The 27,354-nt window shown below is 39.9% G+C and overlaps 1 protein-coding gene across 14 annotated transcripts in view; it reads left to right on the plus strand.

The window, feature by feature from the left end:
- The window catches only part of MAGI2 (membrane associated guanylate kinase, WW and PDZ domain containing 2), a 1,471,158-nt gene that overhangs the window by 1,119,539 nt on the left and 324,265 nt on the right, over positions 1–27,354 (plus strand). For 7 of the 14 annotated variants that reach the window (XM_061413833.1, XM_061413837.1, XM_061413836.1 and 4 more), the window contains 3 exons: positions 5,279–5,400; positions 5,745–5,873; positions 7,839–8,024. In XM_061413833.1, coding sequence (XP_061269817.1) covers positions 5,279–5,400; positions 5,745–5,873; positions 7,839–8,024 — 437 coding nt within the window. The remainder of the gene's footprint in view (positions 1–5,278; positions 5,401–5,744; positions 5,874–7,838; positions 8,025–27,354) is intronic. The other 7 variants (XM_061413840.1, XM_061413841.1, XM_061413845.1 and 4 more) reach the window with 4 other exon arrangements.

A 27,354-nucleotide genomic window follows, 5' to 3' on the forward strand; every position in this document is an offset into this window, starting at 1 on the left:
TAAAAGGGCTAGAAGCTATTCATACTGGAAGCACAAGGAAAACAAAGCTTCCTTACTCAGCGACAATCGTATTCCTTTGTGATATGTCTTTTAAAGCTTGGGAGCATTTTAAATTTTAAATGAATGACTCTATTTGTGACAATGTAAATGTTCTGTAGCAATTAGCTCAGGACACTAAAGCCATCCCCAGCTTCCACTGTTTGTCAGGTACAAGTCATACTAGATGAGTTCATTGGTATTTTTCATTCTCTGTGAAATGTAGAACTTCAGTTTAATGGTGAATGGAATCTTTTCAACATGGTTTCCATAAAGCAAGTGGCTGCACATTGACTTTTCTAAGGAAGTAATTACATGCATGTGGCAAGTTGGAGGAATCCAATTGTGTAGTAAAAATACCCCAGAAAGTTCTTGTAATGTATTTTCTAAGGATAAAGTTATGTACATGATGAATAATGACCTAGAGAAACAGAAACAGAATAGTTGGGAAATGAAGAAAGATGGTAACTTCTGGAAACCTGAGAACTGTTTCTAGTTTCTCAAAATTAATAACATATATTTGCAGATAAAAATTTTAAAACACATACTCAACACTTAACAACATATATATATATATATATATATATGTTATCTCTCTGGGGAAACAATGGAAACAGTGTCAGACTTTATTTTTGGGGGCTCCAAAATCACTGCAGATGGTGATTGCAGCCATGAAATTAAAAGATGCTTACTCCTTGGAAGGAAAGTTATGACCAAACTAGATAGCATATTCAAAAGCAGAGACATTACTTTGCCAACAAAGGTCCATCTAGTCAAGGCTATGGTTTTTCCAGTGGTCATGTATGGATGTGAAAGTTGGACTGTGAAGAAAGCTGAGCACTGAAGAATTGATGCTTTTGAACTGTGGTGTTGGAGAAGATGTTTGAGAGTCCCTTGGACTGCAAGGAAATCCAACCAGTCCATTCTAAAGGAGATAAGTCCTGGGTGTTCTTTGGAAGGAATGATGCTAAAGCTGAAACTCCAGTACTTTGGCCACCTCATGCGAAGAGTTGACTCATTGGAAAAGACTCTGATGCTGGGAGGGATTGGGGGCAGGGGGAAGGGGACGACAGAGGATGAGATGGCTGGATGGCATCACTGACTCGATGGACGTGAGTTTGAGTGAACTCTGGGAGTTGGTGATGGACAGGGAGGCCTGGCGTGCTGCAATTCATGGGGTTGCAAAGAGTCAGACGTGACTGAGCCACTGAACTGAACTGAACTGATGTTGTCTCTCACTGTGTCCAGTGCTTTGTATACAAAGTTGAATAACCTGTGGACCCTATACACAGGTATGTACAATATTGAGAAGGAAATAAATATGAAAATCAGTCATTAAAACACAGTATGATCAGGTTGTTAGATTAATTATTGTGACATTATCATTTAAGGTGTCGTACACTACATCACAAAAATATGTTTATCCAAGACCCAGAAAGAATGATCTCATGAGCCTGAATAACAGGAATACTATGTCCTTTAAAACAACATCTTGAGTTTATCTTAACTATTCCAAAGAATATAACTTGTTTCTTTTTCCTGCTGGATTAGCAGCTTGAAAGCTCAATACTAATTTGCAGCATAATGGCAACCCACTCCAGTATTCTTTCCTGGAGAATCCCATGGATGGAGGAGCTTGGTGGGCTACAGTCCACAGGTCGCAAAGAGTCGGACACGACTGAGCTACTTCACTTTCACTTTCTAGTAAACAAATAGGATCCTATATTATTAATTTTGTCTCTAGATCTTCCACCTAAACTCAACTAACTTCACCATGGATTTTGTTTACTTCTCCTTGTTGTTGTTCTTTAAAAAGGGCCTCAAATTCTCTCAACAATGAGTCAATGTATAAGAAAATAAATAAACTGATGACAGAAGTTTGTTGAAGGTTTTATGTGAGAACCAAAGGGAGGAGCATAAAACAGGTTTGGAATGTTGCTGGGTGAAGGTGGAGAAGGAGTTATGGGACAGATGGGAAAAGCATCGTAGAAATAATGATAACAACAGCAACTGCACTTACAACTATAGTAATAGGGAATAACTATACCTTGAAGAATAAACAACTGTACTTTATAATTGTGGGGTTCTCCCTGTATATCTGTACTTTGCAAATATTACTTCTCATATCTTCACAGCCACCCCAAGGAATAGATATTATTGTCCCCATTTTGCAGAAGAGGATATCAATGGTCAGAGAACTTAGTAATTTGCCTCAGATGCTACCTCAGACCCAGGCTGTCTTGCTTCAACTGCTTCACCACTGATACTCTAAGTCTCACAGGAAGAGAGGAGAGGCTTGATAGGGTATTGCTGATTCCAATGAAAGTAAAAGTCACTCAGTTGTGTCTGACTCTTTGTGACCCCATGGACTATACAGTCCATGCAAGTCTCCAGGCCAGAATACTGGAGTGGATAGCCTTTCCCTTTTCCAGGGGATCTTCCCAACCCAGGGATCGAACCCAGGTCTCCCGCATTGTAAGTGGATTCTTTACCAGCTGAGCCTCAAGAGAAGTCCAAGAATACTGGAGTGTGTAGCTGTTCCCTTCTCTAGCAGGTCTTCTAGACCCAGGAATCGAAGTAGGGTCTCCTACATTGCAAGCAGATTCTTTACCAACTGAGCTATGAGGGAAGTCCACTGATTCGAGTTGAAATCTTCCTATTACATCAGAAATATTATTTCCAACTCTGCCCTGACTCATCTCTGTACCTTCCCCTTTGGCTGCATCACCATGCACCTTTCACTTACAATCACTCCTGTGGGGGAGGCAGTATTATGCCCATCTGAGAGATGGAAGATGCTAAAGTTTCAGGCTTAATCATTTGTGCAGGGTCACACAGCTAATCAAGCAGCAGAGCTGGATTTTGAATCCAGGACTCACTGACACCAGAGCCTGTGTGGCAGCCGCTCCCCTGCCCCAGCTCTTGTGAGCAAGTACTTATATACTGCAGTCATCTTGGCAGGTTTCTGGCAATCGCTTTTCTGCCTCAACAGGAATTCAGTTCAGTTCAGTCACTCAATTGTGTCCAACTCTTTGTAATCCCGTGGACTGCAGTACTCCAGGCCTCCCTGTCCATCACCAACTCCCGGAGTTCACTCAAACTCATGTCCATTGAGTCGGTGATGCCATCCAACCATCTCATCCTCTGTCGTCCCCTTCTCCTCCCACCTTCAATCTTACCCAGTATCAGGGTCTTTTCCAATGAGTCAGTTCTTCATAGCAGGTTGCCAAAGTATTGACATTTCAGCTTCAACATCAGTCCTTCCAATGAATACTCAGGACTGATCTCCTTTAGGATGGACTGGTTGGATCTCCTTGCAGTCCAAGGGACTCTCAAACATCTTCTCCAACACCACAGTTCAAAAGCATCAATTCTTCAGTGCTCAGCTTTCTTTATAGTCCAACTCCATACATGACTACTGGAAAAACCATAGCCTTAACTAGATGGACCTTTGTTGGCAAAGTAATGTCTCTACTTTTTAATGTGCTGTCTAGGTTGGCCATAACTTTCCTTCCAAGGAGTAAGCATCTTTTAATTTCATGGCTGTCGTCACCATCTGCAGAGATTTAGGAGCCCAAAATAATAAAGTCTGTCACTGTTTCTACTGTTTCCCCATCTATTTGCCATGAAGCAATGGGACCAGATGCCATGATCTTCGTTTTCTGAATGTTGAGCTTTAAGCCAACTTTTTCACTCTCCTCTTTCACTTTCATCAAGAGGCTCTTTAGTTCTTCTTCACAACAGGAATTATCTTATCCATATTAACAGAAAATTGGTGGTTAAGATTTGGTTTCTCTTACCTCCTTTTGTTTCTCATGAATATTTATAGACCTAAGATGAGAGGACTGTGTGTGCACATCATGTGTGGACTTTTCAGTGTGAAATGATACATTGAGAAAGAGAAGGTATGTAGATAAAGGATGCATTTTTAGAGACATGTTCCAGCCTGTTCACTTCTAGGAATGTGATTTAGAGCAAGTCATTCAGTCTCTTGTGTGTCAGTCTCATCACCTTTAAAATAGGGATAATTAGGATTCTAGACTATTGTCATGAGACTTAACTGAGAAAATTTATATATGGTATGTGGCACAGAAAATGAAAGTGAAAGTCATTCAGTCATGTCTAACTCTTTACGACCCCATGGACTGTAGCCCGCCAGGCTCCTCTGTCCATGGGATTTTCCAGACAAGAGTACTTTAGTGGGTTGCCATTTCCTTCTCCAGGGGATCTTCCTGACTCAGGGATCAAACCCGGGTCTCTCACATTGCAGGCAGGCTCTTTACCATCTGAGCCACCAGGGAAGTCTCTTAAGTACTAATTGTTCATTCCTCTTCTAAGCCGTCTCCTCTTCATACTCTAATACCATAACCCTAGTTTTTTTGTACAAAGAACCAAAATCAGTGTACATGCCAAACCTCTGGTGAGGCATATGCAGAAAAAATAGTTACATGAGTATTATTAGGCAGGGTTGTGGTTCCCACCCTTTCTATGGATAAAGAACTTTAAATTTTATACAAATATGGATCATACTCTAAGGATACTATAAGGAATTCTTAAAGTCTAAGCCCTGAGTTTAGCTGATCCATACTTGCTTAAAGATACTCTGTATTTGATATCTGGAAGTTTATTATCTCACTAGGAAGACTAAATACTCTCCTTTTGATTGATCTCTCAGCATCAGTCATTCTAAAGGTATTCTACAACTTAATGTTGTTAACATAAATTCCACACGTATATATCATTAGGGATCTTTCTCCCCATATTCGAGCCCTTTATTACAGGTCTGCCAATTTCTAAAATGTGTAGACTTTAGTTGCTATAAGAGTACGATGATCAGTGAATTGCCCTTATACTTATCTTGTTGAATTTTACAAAGCTTAGATTACCCTTTTTTCTTCAGCACCATTTGGTATAAATTTCATTTGTTGGCCACATATTTAAGTGCACCAAACTCAAATCAACACGGTAGACCAGAAAGTAAGTGCATATTCTAGCTCTTTTAGCTGAATCATGCATAATTGAAATACAAGACCATATGAAAGAGCTATTGAGAACTCTCTCGTCACAGAAACATGCATTGTACACAAGCCGCCCCAGCAGAGGCCTGACTCTGTGCCTGGTGGGGCTTCAACTATAATCATTTAAGGTATCTCGTACTCAGCTGCATTCTGTAGAGCTATCCATTTGTTCTCTTAAATGACTTTGCCCCATTAATATTCTAATTTGAAATTTTATTTTTCAGCCACATAAATAGAAGAACACAGTTTGAAAACCCTGTCCTGGAAGCAAAAAGGAAGCTACAGCAGCATAACATGCCCCACACAGAACTTGGAACAAAGCCCTTGCAGGCCCCAGGTTTCCGAGGTTAGTACCTGTCAACATTCATTGTTTCAAAGGGAAAGACTGTCTCAAATTGCCTGCTCTTCCAAATATGCCTTTAGCTCCAACCCTTTCATATAATTGATTTGCTTTCCCCAGACCCCTCAGTTAGCTTTAGCTGGGTGTTTGCTCTGGCTCTAAAAGCATATACTTAGCAATCAGGAGTGAAGTTAACACTGGGGCAGCACTGCACAGGAATTTATAGCAGGTTGCCAGGTGGAGATGAGTGGGTGTGACAATGATCCCGTACACGGCAGATTCATAGAGACTCTTAAGTTTGCCCTCAAATGACCAAGCACAAGAATGAGGCTTGTTCTCCTTTGTGACAGTAGACAGCTCCTCATCGACAGTACCTAGGCCCAAACCCGCCCGCCCCCTCGCCGCCCGGGAGCGGTCCCGCAGCGTGAGTGACCTGTCTTACTACGGGAGCCACCTCCCCGGGAGGCTCTGGCGCATCGGTATGTCCTGGGCCGCTTGCTGCACTTGAATTCACCCCGGAGCCGTGTGCGGGCATGAGAGGCTGCACCCACTTTTCACGTCTTAGTGAGCTCTTACACGTGAGAGCACGAGGGAGGCACTGGTAGTTGGGAGGCCAAGTTACGCCTGCGGAAGAATTCACACGCTTTCACCGCAGGACCATCAAGATGAATGTAAAAGTCTCACACTGAACTTCCCTCCAAATTGTAAACTTTATTTTCATAAAGGAAACATAGGTGGCATTTATATTTTAAAGAAGCCCTCTTTTTCATAAAGATATGTGTGACATGTAAACAATGTAAGGTCTTCTCTGGTGGCTCAGTGGTAAAGAACCCCCTTGCCAATGCAGGAGGGTTCAATCCCTGGGTGGTGAAGATGACCCGGAGAAGGAAATGGCAACCCAGTGCTGTATTCTTGCCTAGGAAATCTCCTGAACAAAGGAGCCTGGCTGGCTACCATCAATGGGGTTACAAAAGAGTCAGACATGGTTTAAAGATTAAGCCACAACAAAACAATGTAAAATCCCAGTATATGGCCCTCATTACTTTATAGTTTATCCATTACATATCACCCAAAATGGAGCAATAACAGAATACTTAAACTTAGTCACCAGGTACAGTCTGGTTCTTATAAATATTAAATCATATCACTCAAAATGGAACAACTAAAAATAAATATATATAAATATACTTGACTGCATAGCATTTAAAGCATAGCTATTAATAGCATGACTATTATTTTTAAAGCATTTGAAATATGTAGGTTGGGAAGATCCCCTGGAGAAGGGAAAGGCTACCCACTCCAGTATTCTGGCCTGGAGAATTCCATGGACTGTATAGTCCATGGGGTCACAAAGAGTCAGACATGACTGAGCAACTTTCACTCACTCATACTCATTACAGATCATAGCTGGAAAACAAATTACTGCTGCTGCTGCTAAGTCACTTCAGTCGTGTCCAACTCTGTGTGACCCCATAGACGGCAGCCCACCAGGCTCCCCCGTCCCTGGGATTCTCCAGGCAAGAATATTGGAGTGGGTTGCCATTTCCTTCTCCAATGGAGGAAAGTGAAAAGTGAAAGTGAAGTCGCTCAGTCATGTCCGACTCTTAGCGACCCCATGAACTTCAGCCTACCAGGCTCCTCCATCCATGGGATTTTCCAGGCAAGAGTACCGGAGTGGGGTGCCATTGCCTTCTCCAACAATTACTAGTTAAACCTATATGAGTGGGTTCAAGTTCTTTTCAGATTATTTGGGTATATAATTTGAACGTGTCAACATATTGCTACAAACTGTGTTACTTTTACATTCATGATTATATTTAGAGATACTGACTTGCCACTTGCTCACATTTTAGAGTATACTAATTGCTATCAGGTCAGTAAGAGACAGATTTATCTGGTTATCTTCATAGTATCTTATAAGCAAAAGCTAACTCAGTCCCACATCTAGGCATTCTTTCTAATTAATTTAGACATTTGAGGATGTGCTAACATTCTAGTGCTCCTACTTTTTGTTAGACAAAATAGTCCATTCTGGTTTTCTAGTCCTCTCCCTTCAAGGTTTTGGGCAGGCCCAGCCTCTCACACAAACCTCCTACCTGGACCCTTTCAGAACAAGAGGAATGGATCCACAGGTGTCTGGATGATGTTAGGCTCTGTCTCTTCAGCCCTCTTTAAGCATGAGAAAGTGAGTTTAGTGAGTAGACATACTGACTTGACAAACTCTGTCTAAACCCAGGAGCTCTGTCGCGTTTTCTTGGATTCTTGGGCCGGCTCTGTGTTTGTGGCAAGTGCTCAGAGGTTTGCTCTCACAGTCACACCTGCTTGCATTTGCCGTAATTAACCCGACAGTTGCACTTGGGGTTGCTGTTCAGTGGCTGACTATCGCTGTATAAGAACGTGCCTTAACCGCCATGCTTTTTCTTTTTTTAACTTTTACTGACCAGTAGAAAAGCCACTCTTTACCCGGGATGCCTCCCAATTGAAGGGAACGTTTCTCAGCACCACACTCAAAAAGAGCAACATGGGGTTTGGATTTACCATTATTGGCGGAGATGAGCCTGACGAGTTCCTGCAGGTGAAAAGTGTGATTCCCGACGGGCCTGCAGCACAAGACGGGAAAATGGAAACAGGTAAGTCCCTTAACACTTTAGAAAATGGTTTTGCAATGTCTTTTCTAAGACAAATGTGAGAAGCTTCTTTTTGTGTTTTTAATTTGAAGGTCAAAGGTCACTTCACTGAAGGGAAACCACAAATCATGTCTCCCCTGAATTTAATAACATCAAATTGAAGTAGTTTGGAACTCTAAATATCATTTTTGTCTCATTTTTCTGACTGTCCCTCTATTTGCTGGATTCAATGAACCCTGGAGATTGACACTTTTCTAATTTATTTCTGGAGTCCCTTCTTAGAAATTTGATTAATATTTCATATTTTTCTATCTTATAAAAAGCTATTGATGTTTTAAAAATCTGTGTTAATCTTATAGTATTCTCAGGCTAAATTGTCCAGGTTAGTTATTTAAATATGTTTGCTTATCTCATAGGAAAAAAAATTATTAATGGTATTCATCTTTATATATTCCCATAAAGTATTTTAATACATAAGATTTTTTCTCTAGTCCTTATAAATTAATTTTCATATGCATGTACTTGGACGTCTATCCAATTATGATTAAAATTCATTTAACATGGAAATGCAGAGTCTAATTGTTAAGGGCAGGGAAATATGAAAGATGCACAAAGGTAGAAAAAATCGTAATGAACTAAGTTTGATTTTGCAGTCTGGATTTTTAAATTCTCCTACTTGGTCCATGACCTAGAATTAGTCCCATAATTCATGAATACTACTTTCCTTACCTGGAAAATAGAGAAGAAATCAAATTTGATCTTGTGTATTTAGAATATTGATTCAAGAATTTGAGAGTATTGTTTTTGAAATGTCTTCAGTTCAGTCCAGTCCCTCAGTCGTGTCCGACTCTTTGTGACCCCATGAACCATAGCACGCCAGGCCTCCCTGTCCATCACCAACTCCCAGAGTCCACCCAAACTCATGTCCATTGAATCAGTGATGCCATCCAACCATCTCATCCTCTGTTGTCCCCTTCTCCACCTGCTCTCAGTCTTTCCCAGCATCAGGGTCTTTTCAAATGTCTTAGAAAATTACAAAATGTAGTAACTATATTTAACCATTTCACACTTTACTCACCATTGATATAATTTATGGTATTTACTTACTGAAGTCCATGGATCTTAGTAGATAAATTAAAGAATTACTTTTGAGGAAAAGTTATACCATTTATATTCTCTATATATTTATTGATTGCAATTCTGTGGATTTTAAAGTGGTTTGTATATGAAAAGACAACATAAAATTGAGGTCTTCATCTGATATTTTTAATTTCAAAGATGACTGTTTAGTAAATGGTTCCTATGGAAATAATATCTTTTCAGGGTCACCTCATGAGTATATTTGTCACTGCCACTCACTAGTGAGAAAGGTATTTAATAGATGTTCAGATCAGATCAGATCAGTCGCTCAGTCGTGTCCGACTCTTTGCGACCCCATAAATCGCAGCACACCAGGCCTCTCTGTCCATCACCAACTCCCGGAGTTCACTCAGACTCATATCCATCAAGTCAGTGATGCCATCCAGCCATCTCATCCTCTGTCGTCCCCTTCTCCTCCTGCCCCCAATTCCTCACAACATCAGAGTCTTTTCCAATGAGTCAACTCTTCGCATGAGGTGGCCAAAGTACTGGAGTTTCAGCTTTAGCATCATTCCTTCCAAAGAAATCCCAGGGCTGATCTCCTTCAGAATGGACTGGCTGGATCTCCTTGCAGTCCAAGGGACTCTCAAGAGTCTTCTCCAACACCACAGTTCAAAAGCATCAATTCTTCGGCGCTCAGCCTTCTTCACAGTCCAACTCTCACATCCATACATGACCACAGGAAAAACCATAGCCTTGACTAGACAAACCTTTGTTGACAAAGTAATGTCTCTGCTTTTCAATATGCTATCTAGGTTGGTCATAACTTTCCTTCCAAGGAGTAAGTGTCTTTTAACGTCATGGCTGCAGTCACCATCTGTAGTGATTTTGGAGCCCAGAAAAATAAAGTCTGACACTGTTTCCACTGTTTCCCCATCTATTTCCCATGAAGTGGTGGGACCGGATGCCATGATCTTCGTTTTCTGAATGTTGAGCTTTAAGCCAACTTTTTTACTCTCCACTTTCACTTTCATCAAGAGGCTTTTGAGTTCCTCTTCACTTTCTGCCATAAGGGTGGTGTCATCTGCAGATCTGAGGTTATTGATATTTCTCCCAGCAATCTTGATTCCAGCTTGTGTTTCTTCCAGTCCAGCGTTTCTCATGATGTACTCTGCATAGAAGTTAAATAAACAGGGTGACAATATATAGCCTTGACGAACTCCTTTTCCTATTTGGAACCAGTCTGTTGTTCCATGTCCAGTTCGAACTGTTGCTTCCTGACCTGCATATAGGTTTCTCAACAGACAGGTCAGGTGGTCTGGTATTCCCATCTCTTGAAGAATTTTCCACAGTTTCTTGTGATCCACACAGTCAAAGGCTTTGGCATAGTCAATAAAGCAGAAATAGATGTTTTTCTGGAACTCTCTTGCTTTTTTGATGATCCAGCGGATGTTGGCAATTTGATCTCTGGTTCCTCTGCCTTTTCTAAAACCAGCTTGAACATCAGGAAGTTCATGGTTCACATATTGCTGAAGCCTGGCTTGGAGAATTTTGAGCATTACTTTACTAGCGTGTGAGATGAGTGCAATTGTGTGGTAGTTTGAGCATTCTTTGGCATTGCCTTTCTTAATAGATGTTACATTTTCTTAAATTTCAGTAGTTTCAAAACTCATCACATTTTTCAAATGCTATTATTGTAAAAATCATGTGTACATACTTTTCTAAGAGTAAGTTAGAGAATGTCCAACTCTGCTGCTCATCTGGTGAGATTTTACTAAATAGTGAACACCTTCACGTTGCCCCCAAATCATAGAGAAACATCAAAAGACTCAGTTAAAAAGCAATCTGTTGTTTTCAACTAGAATATGAAGAAACTATGGAGTTAATAACCATCTTAGTAGAGGGAAAGTGATCCCCAATGCTTCTGAACTTCAGTGAAATATTTAACAAACCCATTTCTCTTTTTTTGATCAATATTTTTTTTGAAGTATAGTTGATTTACAATGTTGTGTTAATTTCTGCTGTAAAATGATTCAGTTATACATTATTTTTTATATTCTTTTCCATTATGGTTTATCATAGGATATTAAATATATTTCTCTGTGCTATATAGTAGGACCTTATTGTTTATCCATTCTGTATATAAAAGCTTACATCTGCTAACCCCAACCTCACTCTTCAGCCTTCCTTCAGCCACTTCTCCCTGGGCAACCACTACATCTGTTCTGTATGTCCCTGATTTCTGTTTCCATTTCATAGGTAAGTTCATTTGTGTCATATTTTAGATTCCACAAGTAAGTGATATCATATGGTATTGGTCTTTCTGACTTACTTCACTTAGATGAAATCTCCTGGCACCCCACTCCAGTACTCTTGCCTGGCAAATCCCATGGACGGAGGAGCCTGGTGGGCTGCAGTCCATGGGGTCTCTAGGAGTCGGACACCACTGAGTGACTTCACTTTCACTTTTCACTTTCATGCATTGGAGAAGGAAATGGCAACCCACTCCAGTGTTCTTGCCTGGAGAATCCCAGGGATGGGGGAGCCTGGTGGGCTGAGTCGGACATGACTGAAGCGACTTAGCAGCAGCAGCTAGTTGGATGCATGTTGCTATGAATGGCATTATTTTGTTCTTTTTATGGCTTAGTAGTGTTCCATTGGATATATGTGCCACATCTTCTTTATCCATTCGTCTGCTGATGGATGTTTAGACTGTTTCCATATCTTGGCTATTGTGAATAATGTTACTGTGAACATAGGGGTTCATGTATCTTTTTGAATTATAGTTTTGTTTGCTTATATGGCCAGGAGTGGGGTTGTTGGATCATATGGGAATTCTATATTTAGCTTTCTGAGGAAACTGTGTACTGTTTTCCAGTGGCTGCACCAACTTACATTCCTACCAACAGTGTAGGAGAGTTCCCTTTTCTCCACATCCTCCCCAGCATTTATTATTTGTAGACTTTAATGATAGCCATTGGTGGCTCAGACGGTAAAGCGTCTGCCTACAATGCAGGAGATCCAGGTTCAATCCCTGGGTTGGGAAGATCTCCTGGAGAAGGAAATGGCACCCCACTCCAGTATTCTTGCCTGGAAAATCCCATGGATGGAGGAGCCTGGTAGGCTTCAGTCCATGGGGTCACAAAGAGTCAGACACGACTGAGCTACTTCACTTTCTTTCACTTTCACTTTCTATTCTGACCCATATGAGGCGGTACCCCATTATAGTTTTGATTTGCATTTCTCTAATAATTAGCAATGTTGAGCATCTTTTCATGTGCCTATTGGCCATCTTTGCTTCTTATTTGGAGAAATGTCTACATAGGTCTTCTGCCCATTTTTCACTGGGTTGTTTCATTGTTGCTGTTACTGAGCTATATAAGTTGCTTATATAATTTGGAAAAAAGCCCATGTCTGTCATACAGTTTGCCGATACTTTCTCCCATTCCTTAGGATTTCTTTTTGTTTTTTTCATGTTTTATTCCACCCTTTTGCTATATAAAAGCTTGTACGTTTGTTTAGGCTCATTTGTTTATTTTGTTTTTATTTCTATTGCCTTGGGAGACTGACCTAAGAAAACAATGGTACAATTTATGTCAGAGAATGTTTGCCTATGTACTCTTCTAGGAGTTTAATGCCGTCATGTTTTATATTTAAGTCTTTAAGCCATTTTGAGTTTATTTTTGTTCATGGTGAGAAAGTTATGTTCCAACATCATTGATTTACATGTGGCTGTTCAACTTTTCTAACACCACTTGCTGAAGAGACTTTTTCCCATTGTATATTCTTGCTTCCTTTGTCAAAGACTAATTGACTATAGATGTGTGGGTTTGTTTTGACGCTCTCTGTTGTATTCCTTTAATCCATGGTTTTGGTGCCAATACCACACTGTTTTTTATTACTGTAGTTTTGTAGTATTGTCTAAAATCTGGAAGCACTGTGCCTCCTGCTTCTTCTTTATCTTCAGGACTGCTTTGGCAATTCTGGGTCTTTTATGGTTCCATATGAATTTTAGGATTATTTATTCTAGTTCTTTGAAAAATGTCATAAGTAATTTGATAGGGATCAGATTAAATCTGTAGATTGCTTTGGGAAGTATGACCATTTTAACAGTATTAATTATTCCAATATAAGCACATGGGATATTTTTCCATTTCTTTTGAGTCATCTTCAGTTTTCCATATTAGTGTTTTATAGTTCTTAGCATATGTCTTTCACTTCCTTGGTGAAGTAACAAACTCATTTCTTTTCATTATAAAGGACCCAGTTACTTTTTTCTCTCATCCAATCCACTATTCCATGTTTTAGAAATAGAAAAAACTTCATTCAGTGTAAACTTAAAAGACAAAGGGAATTCCCTGGCAGTCTAGTGATTAGCACTCTGCTCTTTTATTGCAGGTAGCACAGGTTCAATCCCTGGTCAAGGAAATAAGATCCCACATGCCACACAGCAAAAATAAATAAATAAATAAAAACACAAAATTAAAAGGTTTGCACAATAGCGCTTTTTCTCTTTTCGTTTATTTTCCTGGTTTGTCATGCTCCTATAGTCTGTTATCCTACTCAACAACAAAGTCAAAGATTTTATTTAGAATTTAGCTGATTTTCTTCTTTTAGGATAATTGCTGAACAGGTCCTAATAAGAAGAGAAGAACCTAGGATTTCATTCTATTCACTGTATCCTATTTATTCATTCAACAAACACTTGTCAAGCTCTGGCTTTTCACAGTCATCGCTGTCCACCAGGACTACAAAGATGGATATGACAACAGCCAAGCTCCTGAGGAGTTTGCATCTAGGAGGAGTTTTACATAAATAAACAAGTAATTGTAACACAGTATGAATAGTATTCCAGCTTGTGCTTCTTCCAGCCCAGCATTTCTCATGATGTACTCTGCATATAAGTTAAATAAGCAGGGTGACAATATACAGCCTTGACGAACTCCTTTTCCTATTGGGAACCAGTCTATTGTTCCATGTCCAGTTCGAACTGTTGCTTCCTGACCTGCATATAGGTTTCTCAAGAGACAGGTCAGGTGGTCTGGCATTCTCATCTCTTGAAGAATTTTCCACAGTTTCTTGTGATCCACACAGTCAAAGGCTTTGGCATAGTCAATAAATCAGGAATAGATGTTTTTCTGGAACTCTCTTGCTTTTTTGAAGAAAGCTGAGCGCTGAAGAATTGATGCTTTTGAACTGTGGTGTTAGAGAAGACTGTTGAGAGCCCTTGGACTGCAAGGAGAAGACTCTTGAGAGTCCTTTGGACTGCAAGGAGGTCCAACCAGTCCATTCTAAAGGAGATCAGCCCTGGGTGTTCTTTGGAAGGAATGATGCTAAAGCTGAAACTCCAGTACTTTGGCCACCTCATACAAAGAGTTGATTCATTGGAAAAGACTCTGATGCTGGGAGGGATTGGGGGCAGGAGGAAAAGGGGACGACAGAGGATGAGATGGCTGGATGGCATCACTGACTCGATGGACGTGAGTTTGAGTGAACTCCAGTAGTTGGTGATGGACAGGGAGGCCTGGCGTGCCACAATTCATGGGATTGCAAAGAGTCGGACATGACTGAGCAACTGAACTGAGCTGAACTGATGAATAGGATGAGTCTGTAATAACCATGGTGTTGGCACTAAGTCAGGAGAGTCAGGGGAGGACACAACTGAATTTTTTTAAGTGTGTTTCTAACTAAATAATTTTATTAGGTTTTTTAGGGGTGGTAATTTCTCTCAGAAAATAATATTGAAATCTACTGCTTATTAGTCAAAAATATTGTGTTCATTTAAAAATGTAATATGATTTTAAAATTCCATAAATTACAGTAGAGGGAATGGCTGTTCAGTTGAGCAAATAGTGACTACCCATATGTGACAGGCATTCTGATAATTATTTGGGATGTAAAAATGAGGATACAAATGTTTCTACCCTTAAGAAGTTTATAGTATAGGCATAATGAGTGATCGTTAGTGAATATCTATAACAGTGCAAATAAAAATATGTACAAAGTTCAGAAAGAGTACAGAGGAAGGTAGGTTTAATTCATTGTGAAGGGCTTAGGGGTTGCCTCACAGAAAATGATGTCTGAGAGAGTTTTGAATGTTGAATAGACATTTGTTAGGTGAACAAGTAAAGAGAGCCATAGGAAGGAGAAAATAACAATATGCAAAAGCACAGTAGTGAAGCATACCTAGGAAAAGATTTATATGCCATCTCAGCGTAGGTTAATATTTCACCTTCAGTGGTATCAAGTATGAGAAGTATCGAGTAAAAAAATAATCATAATTATTGATTGTGAATTATGAATTGATGAATTAATGGTAATGATGAATTATTTAGACTTTTAGCAAATATTGATGAATTATTTAGGCTTGTAGCAAACATTAGAGAACAGTGTATGTTCATATATCCTCAAACAAAAGCATATAAATGCATGAATACCTATATATAAAAGTTTTATCATATAAGTTTTAACCAATTAGGTGTCAAGATTTACTCGATGATTGATGTTTTCTTTACTTGTATATTCCTAGAACCTAAAACGGTGCCAGGCAAATAACAGCACTTAGTAAATACTTATTGGCTGGTTGGTTGGGTGGACGGATGGATGGATGGGTACACTTCAACAATTTAAAGGTGAAATTTGAGTTTTCTGAATTCCACTTTTCCAGTATAGCCTGCTGCTGCTGCTAAGTCACTTCAGTCGTGTCCGACTCTGTGCGATCCCATAGACGGCAGCCCACCAGGCTCCCCTGTCCCTGGTATTCTCCAGGCAAGAACACTGGAGTGGGTTGCCATTTCCTTCTCCAATGCATGAAAGTGAAAAGTGAAAGTGAAGTCGCTCAGTTGTGTCCAACTCCTAGCGACCCCATGGACTGAAGCCTACCAGGCTCCTCCATCCATGGGATTTTCCAGGCAAGAGTACCGGAGTGGGGTGCCATTGCCTTCTCCCCAGTATAGCCTACTTGATGCTAATTGGACTAATTTTTGTGAATTTTGTTTGTTTGTTTAGTTGCTAAGTCATGTCCAAACTCTTTTTGTAATCCCATGGACTGTAGCCCACCAGGCTCCTCTGCCCATGGAATTTTCCAGGCAAGAATACTTGAGTGGGTTGCCATTTCCACCTCTAGAGGATCTTCTCAACCCAGTCATCTCCTGCATTGGCAGGCAGATTCTTTACCACCAAACCACCAAGGAATCCCAGTAGTTTACCATTAAAGCAAAAACGAATAACTTTTCCAGTTTCTGGATAAAATTTAAAATATATGTACATGTTAGGGACAAAATTAATGTCTTTTTTGTAATGATTTCATCTATAAATGAACCTAAAGATTCAACAAAAATAATAGACACCACAGATATACAAAATAAATCATTAGTATTTTAAAAGTGAGCAATTTCATTTGACACTGAAACAAGCGTGAAAATATTTTAATTAACTTTTCTAGCTCTAGATTCAGAGAAGGCAATGGCAACCCACTCCAGTACTCTTGCCTGGCAATTCCCAAGGACGGAGGAGCCTGGTAGGCTGCAGTCCATGGGGTTGCTAAGAGTCGGACACGACTGAGCGACTTCGCTTTCACTTTTCACTTTCATGCATTGGAGAAGGACATGGCAACTCACTCCAGTGTTCTTGCCTGGAGAATCCCAGGGATGGGGGCGCCTGGTGGGCTGCCGTCTCTGGGGTCACACAGAGTCGGACACGACTGAAGTAATTTAGCAGCAGCAGCAGCAGCTCTAGATTATCTCTAGTTTAGGCAAAGAGATGTTAATAGTCTGTTTGGACACAAAGAAAAATCTATTCTACTAAAGTTGACTTATGGTCCTGCACTACAGAAACAAGGGTAGAGTGGGAATTCTTTCTTTCTCAGTCAGCACTGATTCTAGGAAGCAATGGAGACAGGATAAAGAAGGATACTGTGCCCCCGGCTGCTTTTTAACAACTAACTGAGCCAATCCCTAATGGTCCTATAATTTTACGGAAGACATTTTCTTAGAAGAAATTACTATAGTGCCCAGAAACCATCCCACTTCTGATTATTAAGGATTCAACATATCCCAGCAATCATGTGTAGGCACCAGAGATCCTGAGAACATTCTTGAAATTATTTTAAAACTCAAGATTGATGTAGCAAGGCTTATGTAGAAACTGCAGAGTCTAAAAGAGACTTATCTAACATCCTCCCATTAAAAAGCTTCCCTCATTACATGATGCTTCCTGTTTTTCCCCAGGCTAAGTTTTGAATCAAGGCTTACGGTTTTGAACAAATATAGGAGGAAGGAAAGTTGACCTATCCATGAAGATCTTCTATAGATGTGTTGAATTATGAGATCACTCACAGCCCATTCGTGTTTTTTTTTTCCCCACCATCTTTTAATAATTATGCATTTAGTTAGTAAAATAGCAAGAAACTGTCCAGGAGACCAACATTCTGACATTGTCTGGCTCCTGGCATTTCTCCATTTGAGCAGATTGAAGTTATTGCTTTTACTGGTTGCTACCTCTTTATTGGCTTTTCTAAAAGGGGCACAAGATTAACTTTGTCCAAATCACTTGGGGAGCATTTTAAAGATGCAGCATCCTGTGCCCCTAGACCTGCTGATTCCAAGTTTCTGGAAGTAGTGTTGGGAATTTGTGTTTATGTAATTTTAAAACTTGTAAAAGCAATACACATACATGATAAAAAAAAATGAAGTATTTATAATGCATTAAAACCTCTTGTGTCCTGCCCCTGTTATCTCAATTCAACAGCTCTAGAAATGACCTCTATGTACTTTCTTTTAGAAAGAGATGAAGCTTTAACTCCTGTATCCCTCACCTGCTGTCCTCTAGTTTCCCAACTGAGTTTTACAACTACTTTCAGTAATATTTGTACAAGTTTTGCATTATCATGGCTTTGTAAACTTGTTCGCTGACCCCAGTGGTGGTATATCATTAATACATTTTTTTCCCTGTAAACGGCTTTGTGGAGTTTTACTTTGTCTTTCTTTCTTTTTTCTTTTTGGCAATATCTTTCTTAAAATGATGCTTTTCCCTTCTGACTTCCCTGGTGGCTCAGAGGTAAAGAATCTGCATGCAGTGCAGGAGACATGGGTTCTATCCCTGGGTTGGGAAGATCCCCTGAAGAAGGAAATGGCAACGCACGCCAGTATTCTTGCCTGGAGAATCCCATGGACAGAGGAGCTTGACAGACTACAGTCCACGGGGTCCAAGAGTTGGACATGACTTAGCAACTAAAGCACTTTTTCCCTCAAAGCACAAACATGTTAGGTTCTTAGAGGGTCCTTGTTTTTCTGGGCATCATTTGTCCTCCTGCTCCTCTCTGGGCTCGCTTCTTTCTATTATGTCTCTCCTAAGCAGAGTTCAGGCTTCCCTGGTAGCTCAGATGGTAAAGAATCCATCTGCAATGCAGGAGACCTGTGTTTGATCCCTGGGTTGGGACAATCCCCTGAAGTAGGAAATGACAACCCACTCCAATATTCTTGCCTGGAGAGTTCATGGACAGGGGAGCCTGGCAGGCTACAATCCATGGGGTCACAAAGAGTCGGAAGCAACTTTCACATCACTTCACTTCAAGCAGAGTCCACTGTTATCTGTAGCTATATCTTATTTTGTCATGGATACTCATTTTATGCCAGCACAGTGCTCATATGTCTTGCAATCTTTGATTGTCTATATTTAAAAGTTAAATACTGAACAGGTTGCTCGGGAGTTCTGCATCTGTGACAAGGTTTGAAGACTGGTCACATTTTACCTGAGGCTCTTAGGCAGGAGTGGAATAGAAAGTCCATTAAATAGGTTCCTTTTTTTTTTTTTTTTTTGGAGACACCCTCATCTCTGACTTGAGGTAGGTGGTAAGAGCTTTCCATGCAGATGTAGCAGGGCAGATTGTCTATATACTGAATTGTCCAAAAAGATCATTCAGGTTTTACTGCAACATCATGTGGAAAAATCCCAAACTAATTTTTTGGCCAACCCAATGCTTATATCTGATGTTTCCTAATCCCAAGCCTTTCTGCGATTCTGCAAAGCAACTGAGAGTCCTTGTCCATGTTTCTCTTTCCTCCAAAAGCATACTAGAACAGAAATCAGCACATTATTTCTATAAAGGGTCAAGTAGTAAATATTTCAGAGAAAGCAATGGCAACCTACTCCAGTACTCTTGCCTGGAAATTCCCATGGACAGAGGAGCCTGATAGACTGCAGTCCATGAGGTCGTGAAGAGTCAGACATGACTGAGCAACTTCACTTTCACTTTTCACTTTCATGCATTGGAGAAGGAAACGGCAACCCACTCCAGTGTTCTTGCCTGGAGAATCCCAGGGACGGGGAAGCCTGGTGGACTGCCATCTATGGGGTCGCAGAGAGTCAGACACGACTGAAGCAACTTAGCAGCCGCCACAGCAGCAGTGAATATTTTATTGTGGACCTGCTGGTCTCTGTCACAGCTGTTGATCTCAGTCATCGTGAAATGAATATGGCTGTGCTCCAATAAAACTGTATTTACAAATACAGGCAGCAGCAGGCTTTGCTTCGTGGGCCATAGTTTGCCAGCCACTGCTCTAGAATATACCTTCCAAAGCCATAAGACATCAGTTATCATGTCTTTATCCACATTCCGTATTCTAAAATTCTCTTGAGCTGTCTTGTTTTATAAGGGCCCCTCTCTGTCACGGTGGTTCCTCTTCTGTTGTCTTCATTGCTGTAGGTTTAATTCATTTTAAAGTCTTTGTTAATATATACTTTATTGAAGTGTAGTTGACTTATAGTGTTTCAGGTGAACGGAGGGTGATTCATTGATACATACACACATATATTCTTTTTGAGATTATTTTCCATTATAGGTTATTACAAGATCTTGACTATAGTTCCCTGTGCAGTACAGTAAACCTTTGTTTGTTTTTGCATATCTTTTTTTTTAAGATGTTTAAGTCTTTGTTAAAGGGGATCGCTGCATATGTTCAGTCCATCATCTTGAACTACAAGTCTTTGAATCTGCATTATTATAGCTACTGAAGTCTGAGAACCACCACAAGTATTGGTAGCAGGAAGTCTCCTTTCCCTCTTACTGTACAGCTCAGTAAACATTCTCCATCCCAGCCTGACCCTCTCTCAAACAAGCCTATTATGCTCAGAATTGTTTTGAAAGAGTATTTATGAATATTCCTGGGGACTAACTTTTGGGATAGAATTGGTGGCTAATAGAACAAAGCAGATTAATCTTTATCTTTCATGTCAGGTCAGGGTATCGAACTATGAGCAATTTCTCATTCTTTGAGATTTTAACATTCTGAGGTACTCTATCTCATGATTGCATTCTCTGAAATCTTAGTTACCTTTTTGCTTTCTAGGGAACAGCAAAGATTAACCTAGGGCCATGAATGCTCTGTGAACAGATGACTGCCAGACTCTCAGTGTGACAGCTATTACACCTTTAGGGACCCCCTTCAGTGCTCAGACGGTAAAGTGTCTGTCTGCAATGCAGGAGACCCGGGTTCGATCCTGGTTTGGGAAGATCCCCTGGAGAAGGAAATGGCAGCCCACTCCAGTACTCTTGCCTAGAAAATCCCATGGACAGAGGAGCCTGGTAGGCTACAGTCCATGGAGTCGCAAAGAGCTGGACACGACTGAGCGACTTCACTTTCAGTAACAAATCTCCTCTTCATGGTTATCTGATGGTTTTCCACCCCACCCTACCACAGTGTTCTTCGGCCTTCCATAACCATTATTAGGGAGAAGGCAATGACAAGCCACTCCAGTACTCTTGCCTGGAAAATCCCATGGACGGAAGAGCCTGGTAGGCTGCAGTCCATGGGGTTGCTAAGAGTCAGACATGACTGAGCAACTTCACTTTCACTTTCCACTTTCATGCATTGGAGAAGGAAATGGCAACCCATTCCAGTGTTCTTGCCTGGAGAATCCCATGGACGGAGAAGCCTGGTAGACTGCAGTCCGTGGGGTCGCACAGGGTTGGACACGACTGAAGCGACGCGGCAGCAACCATTATTAGCTTCTTAGCAGTTTGATAAAATCCTAGAGTTGTTCATTAAACATCTCCTGGGAAAAATATATATGAATGAGAAAGCTTAAGAGTCAGTTCAGAAGTGTTTTCTGTGTCTCGTTTTCCTACCTCATAATCAACTTATGCCTAGAGCAGACTTCCTTTTGAATTTTGAGCAAACACGTGTTGGTCTTTCCCATGATGCCTCTCTTATTGACTTGCTGCCTTATAAAAACATTCTAGTGAATCAGCCAGTTCTTCATTACCACCCACCTCCACAGACAAATGTTCATATTTAGGTGATGTGAACCACATAGATGGTCCTGTCAATTGCCAGAAGCAAAGTAATGCAATATTATTTTTTCTATTATTTGAAGTATCTGTTTAGTTTTCTAGTACCACATCACAAACCATACACAAACTCAGTGCTTTAGACGCACAATCAATCAAACATTTGCTCATGATTAAACTGGCTTAGAACTCAACATTCAAAAAACTAAGATCATGGCATCCAGTCCCATCACTTCATGGCAAATTGATGGGGAAACAATAGAAACAGTGACAGACTTTATATTCTTGGGCTCCAAAAATCACTGCAAATGGTGACTGCAGCCATCAAAATAAAAGAAGCTTGCTTCTCCCTTGGAAGAATATCTATGACAAACCTAGACAGTGTATTAAAAAATAGAGACATCCCTTTGCCAACAAAGATCTGTATAGTCAAAACTATGGTTTTTCCAGTAGTCAAGTATGGATGTGAAAATTGGAGTATAAAGAAAGCTGAGTGCCGAAGAATTGATGCTTTTGAACAGTGGTGTTGGAGAAGACTCTTGAGAGTCCCTTGGACTGCAAGGAGATCCAACCAGTCAATCCTAAAGGAAATCAGTCCTGCATATTCATTGGAAGGACTGATGCTAAAGCTGAAACTCCAACACTTTGGCCACTTGATGTGAAGAACTGACTCATTTGAAAATACCCTGATGCTGGGAAAGGTTGAAGACAGGAGGAGAAGGGGATGACAGAGGATGAGATGGTTGGATGGCATCACCAACTCAATGGACATGAGTTTGAGTAAACTCCAGGAGTTGGTGATGGACAGGGAAGCCTGGCACGTTTAGGTCCATGGGGTGTGTGCAGACACAACTGAATGACTGAACTGAACTGAACTGATTCATTGGAAGGACGGATGCTGAAGCTGAAGTTCCAATACTTTGGCCACCTGATGCGACAAGCTGACTCATTGGAAAAGACCCTAATGCTGGGAAAGATTGAAGGCAGGAGAAGAAGAGGGCAACAGAGAATGAGATGGTTGGATGGTATCACTGACTCAATGGATGTCAGTTTGAGCAAACTGCAGGAATTAGTAAAGGACGGGGAAGCCTGGCTTGCTGCAGTCCATGGAGTCAAAAAGAGTCAAACATGACTGAGAAACTGAACAATAACAAATGCTTTCTTGCCTGGAATGGACTGTAGTTCTCATCTGTTCGTCTCACACTGGGACTCCTGTGCAACCACCATCACTAGGAGCTCCCCTGAGGCTGGGATGTGTGAGGTGACTTCATTCACTGCTGATGCCTCTGCTGGGATGGATGCGACTCTTCGGGACTGGCATAGAATCTCTCTCTCCACATAGTCTTGACTAGTGGGGTGGCTGAATTTATATGGTGGCTTAGGGCTCCAAGACACCAAAAGAGAAAGCTGTCAAGCCTTTCAAGGCCTAGCCTGAAACTGGCACAATGTTATAAAATCAAGTCACACATCAGCCCAGATAAAAAGGAAAGGAAACTAGGCCCCACATTTTGATGAGAGAAGTGGCAGGAAAAAAAACATTCCCGGTTTCATCTACTGCAGTTTCCTTCCTATGGCTTCTTTGTTTCAGAATTCCTTGAGTTATTCAGGTTCCCTGAGAAAATTATCTTTGACTTTCATAGGCACTCTACCTTCTTTCGGTCTTCTGGGAGGTGTTGATAATGCTTTTGCCTTCCAGTTCTCTACTGTTCTATGAATAAATAATAGTGAATTATAATGTCACATCCAGAGATTATGAGCAGCAAAATCACCAGGCCTCTAGCTCTGTCTTCCTAATAAAAATAAAAGAGGCAGTCTCAGCAATTTATTTTGAAAGATCTTCAAAATATTCACTCAGATCCAAGTTAGGTAAGTTTCTAAATGACCCCTTGATATTAACATCATTTTTGCCTTTTTTAGACATTTATGAGCTTTATATACTTCCAAAGAATCTTGTACCCAATAAAACCTAGAAAATGAAATTGAATTTCTAGCCAACTGACCAATACTAATATCTCCAGCAGAGAAGAAAAAAACTGTGCTTGTTTTTTTCGTCACAATATGTTTACTCTTGGTTCTTTCTAAGCACACTTGAGTTTCAGAACCTTACTTCATTTTGTTGAAATCCTAATATTTCCACTGCTAGTGATATATCCTTCAGATCAATAACGACATCTCACAGCGAGGGTTGGAGCAACACTACACACTTTCTATCCACTATTCTTCTTTTATATTGATACGCAGATGATACAGATGTCATAGTTGACAAAATACTTGATCTTGGCTACAAACCGAACCACTTGAAAAAATTTATTGCACCCGTTCTCAAAATCACACCATGCTTCAATAACTTATTTAGTTTGTTTGTTTTTATTCTTTTTTTAGGTATGAAATTTCTATTTTATTTATTTATTTAATTTTTTTTTACTTTACAATATCTTATTGGTTTTGCCATACATTGACATGAAAGGAATTTGTAACCCAAATAAATGCCATTGCAGTGTTTCTTTTGTTTTTTTACATACTTCTATCTTTTCTCTCATTGTGAATAGGCATTTTCTCTCATTGTGAAAGAGCAATATACAGTGCTCTTTATACTGTCTTCATATAAAATCACAGTTTAGATAAAAACTCACTTGAGAAGGGATAACTACTGTACAAGTCCTATCCTAGTTCTCATCTGTGCCCCAGGATTAAGAACTCGATTCCCATTTTAACAAAGTTGTAGGAGAAGGCAATGGCACCCGACTCCAGTACTCTTGCCTGGAAAATCCCATGGACGGAGGAACCTGGTGGGCTGTAGTCCATGGGGTCGCTAAGAGTTGAACACAACTGAGTGACTTCACTTTCACTTTTCACTTTTATGCATTGGAGAAGGAAATCGCAACCCACTCCAGTGTTCTTGCCTGGAAAATCCCAGTGGGATTTTCCTGGTGGGATGCCGTCTATGGGGTCGCACAGAGTCGGACACGACTGAAGTGACTTAGTAGTAGTAGTAGTAGTAGTAGTAGTAGTGGTGGTGGTAGCAAAGTTTGCTACTTTTTTTTCCTAGCTTCAGTACTGAGATCCATTTGGATGTCATACAGTAATTATGATATTCATGACCATTGTGTCTACTAACATCATGGCAGTCAATGCAGTTAAGTGTGCTTTGTCACATATTATTTGTTAGCTGTTCTTCACCAAAACTTCACATGAATTTGCAGTACAGGTTCACTGGCCCACTAGGAGCTCAAGGAGAAAGTGGGAGGAATCTCCACTCGGCCTGAGAGCAGAGCTCAGGATAGTGCTAGATATCCTTATACCAGGGATGCTGTTTAGAGTACCCTTATTGGATACAAAATTGGCATTTTAAAAGTTGGAATGTTTGCTATTTACATTTAACAGAAATGGACTGGAGATTATAGGGTTAACATTTTTACACTTGCTCTGTGGAGGAAGTTGTTGATTGTCAGTATAAATATACTGACAGTGAAAGGTGTTCAGCCTAATTTAGATGCATTTGAAATAAAGGTATTATCTAAATGCAATTACGAAGTTTTATCTTTTTAGGTCTGAGGCCAAGATAGCCAATACTCTTGCATATAAGTGAACTAAAAGTATCCAGATAGATAACAGAGATTTACCAGATTCTGGAATCTGGATTGGCAGATGTGTTCTTATAGACAATGTCAATTCTTCCAGTTCCTGCTACTCTCTCTCCCTTCACTAATTGAACTGTGCCTTTGGTTCATCAGGAAACAATCTGCTTTTATAAAAGATGCTTATTTTTATCTTACCCATCCAGCAGATGAATTGTAATCTCTTGCTATTTACTACCTTTACCCCTACCCGCTATAAGCTCTCTGAGGTCAGGAACTGTGTCTGATTTGATCAGTAACCAACCCCCAGGCTTATTTCACTACCAGATAGATAGCAAATATTCAACTTGATGAAATAGTGCAGTGAGTCTATGCAGCACTGATGTGCTTACATTAACTACTGTGGAGGTATGTGATTTGCTGTTGTATCATAGATTCCTCTGTGATTATTTATGTGTCTTTTAGATAGTTAGCTAAAGCTTTTCTTTTATAGTTTAACCAAACATTTCACTAGATGAATTATCTACATTTAAAGTACTTAGGACACAACATATGGAATTGCTCAAAATAGTAGTCATTATTAATATATTTTTAGAACAATTTTCTACAAAATTGAAAGAAGCCTTAGCATTTTAGGCATAATAGATATATGAAAAGATCTGTGAACAGCTTAGACTATTCCCCCTTTGTACCCAGAAACTAAAATGATTCTGCCTGAATACATGACAAAACAACTCTTGCTTCTTTAAATAGTTTTTGATTTAAAGAAAATAACCAAAATTTTCAGAATTGCGGTGCCATGTTGACAACCTTTATTGTGCTGATAGACTGGCAGCTGAAATACTATAGTCAACCTCTTATGTGTGCACATACAACTGAAAATTATGCTGTGTACCTTTGGGGTATGTCATAGGATTCCTTGGTGGCTCAGTAGTAAAGAATCTGCCTGCCAATGCAGGAGACGCAGGTATGATCTCTGTGTCAGGAAGATCCCCTGGAGAAGGAAATGGCAACCTGCTTCAGTGTTCTTGCCTGGGAAATCCCATGGACAGAGGAGCCTGGTGGGCTACAGACCATGGGGTCGCAAAGAGTCGGACATGACTTAGCAACCAAACAACAGCAGTGAGGATTCTAACACATATGCTAGACATGTTTTAGGAGAGTCAGTAACCTAATCTTCATTTGTTTAATGATGGTTCCTCATTTTTTTATTTATTATAACCCCTTCAAAAAAAAAAGCATGTCAATCTTGAGTCACAGCAAATAAAAAGAAAAGCCTAGTAAGGGTAAGGTAGGTGGAAAATATATGAGGCAAGATATAAATATTTCTGTTGAGAGAATAATACACCTGAATTAAATAGGGTGATGGTATATATTCCTACAGATTCTCACATGGGCTTGTAAGTGTTCAATGAAGAGTTTGATTGTAGATACACACACATATATATCATCATTTACAGATATATGTACAATGAAAGTGAGAAAAAGAAGCAATAAATATGTCTTTCATTGTTTCATCAGCTTAGATCTGAGTTCATAATTATAAATCTCTTAGCATTCTAAGCCAGAAGACTTTACTGAAGTCAATAGGAGATAAATTACCATGTAGACCTTTGTTTATAAGTGTATTTCTTCTGGTTTTTGCAAGCTGCCAGTGAAATTACAGATGAAGTGTGCTGGAGTCTGCAAATATCAAAACTGCTACAGCTGCAGAGACATTGTTCCTGTATCCAGTGTAATTAGCGTGCCTCTCACATGCTCCAGCTGAGAATTTGCATGAACTGACAGGAGCACACGCAGTAAATCTTGTGTCATCATCTAATTTACTGCTTTGTTTGAAATATCCAACTCTGTAAGGTGAATTTTGCATTTCTTAAGGGTGAAAACTATTGTCAGAAGGAAAACATTTCACCACATATATGAGATATTGACAAAAGAAGTGGGAACTTTGTTTTGTGAAACCAAGATTAATAACCTGGAAATGTCTTTCTCCATATCAACACCTCTGTATATTTCTCCTCTCTTTGTTTTGAAGTGTTGGGTCCTGAAACTTTCACTTCTGTTGCTTCTTTCTTTCTTTTTTTCCTATTTTTTCACCTGAAAAAAAGAACACTGGATATATTTTCTTCCATTTTCTTAGAATGAAAATTTTTTCCATGGAAAAAACTGACTTAGATTGTTCCATCTCTGAATTTATTAAGAAGCACTTAATATTCTTTTTAAGTTAAGTTTTATTATTTTGTATTGGAGTAGAGTTGATTTACAATATTATGTTAACCAGGTATACAGCAAAGTGATTCAGTTATACATATATCCATTCTTTTTCTGATACTTTTCCCATATAGGTTATTACAGAATATTGAATAGAGTTCCCTGTGCTATGCAG

This window comes from Bos javanicus, chromosome 4, assembly GCF_032452875.1.
Source record: "Bos javanicus breed banteng chromosome 4, ARS-OSU_banteng_1.0, whole genome shotgun sequence".
Classification (NCBI taxonomy): domain Eukaryota; kingdom Metazoa; phylum Chordata; class Mammalia; order Artiodactyla; family Bovidae; genus Bos; species Bos javanicus.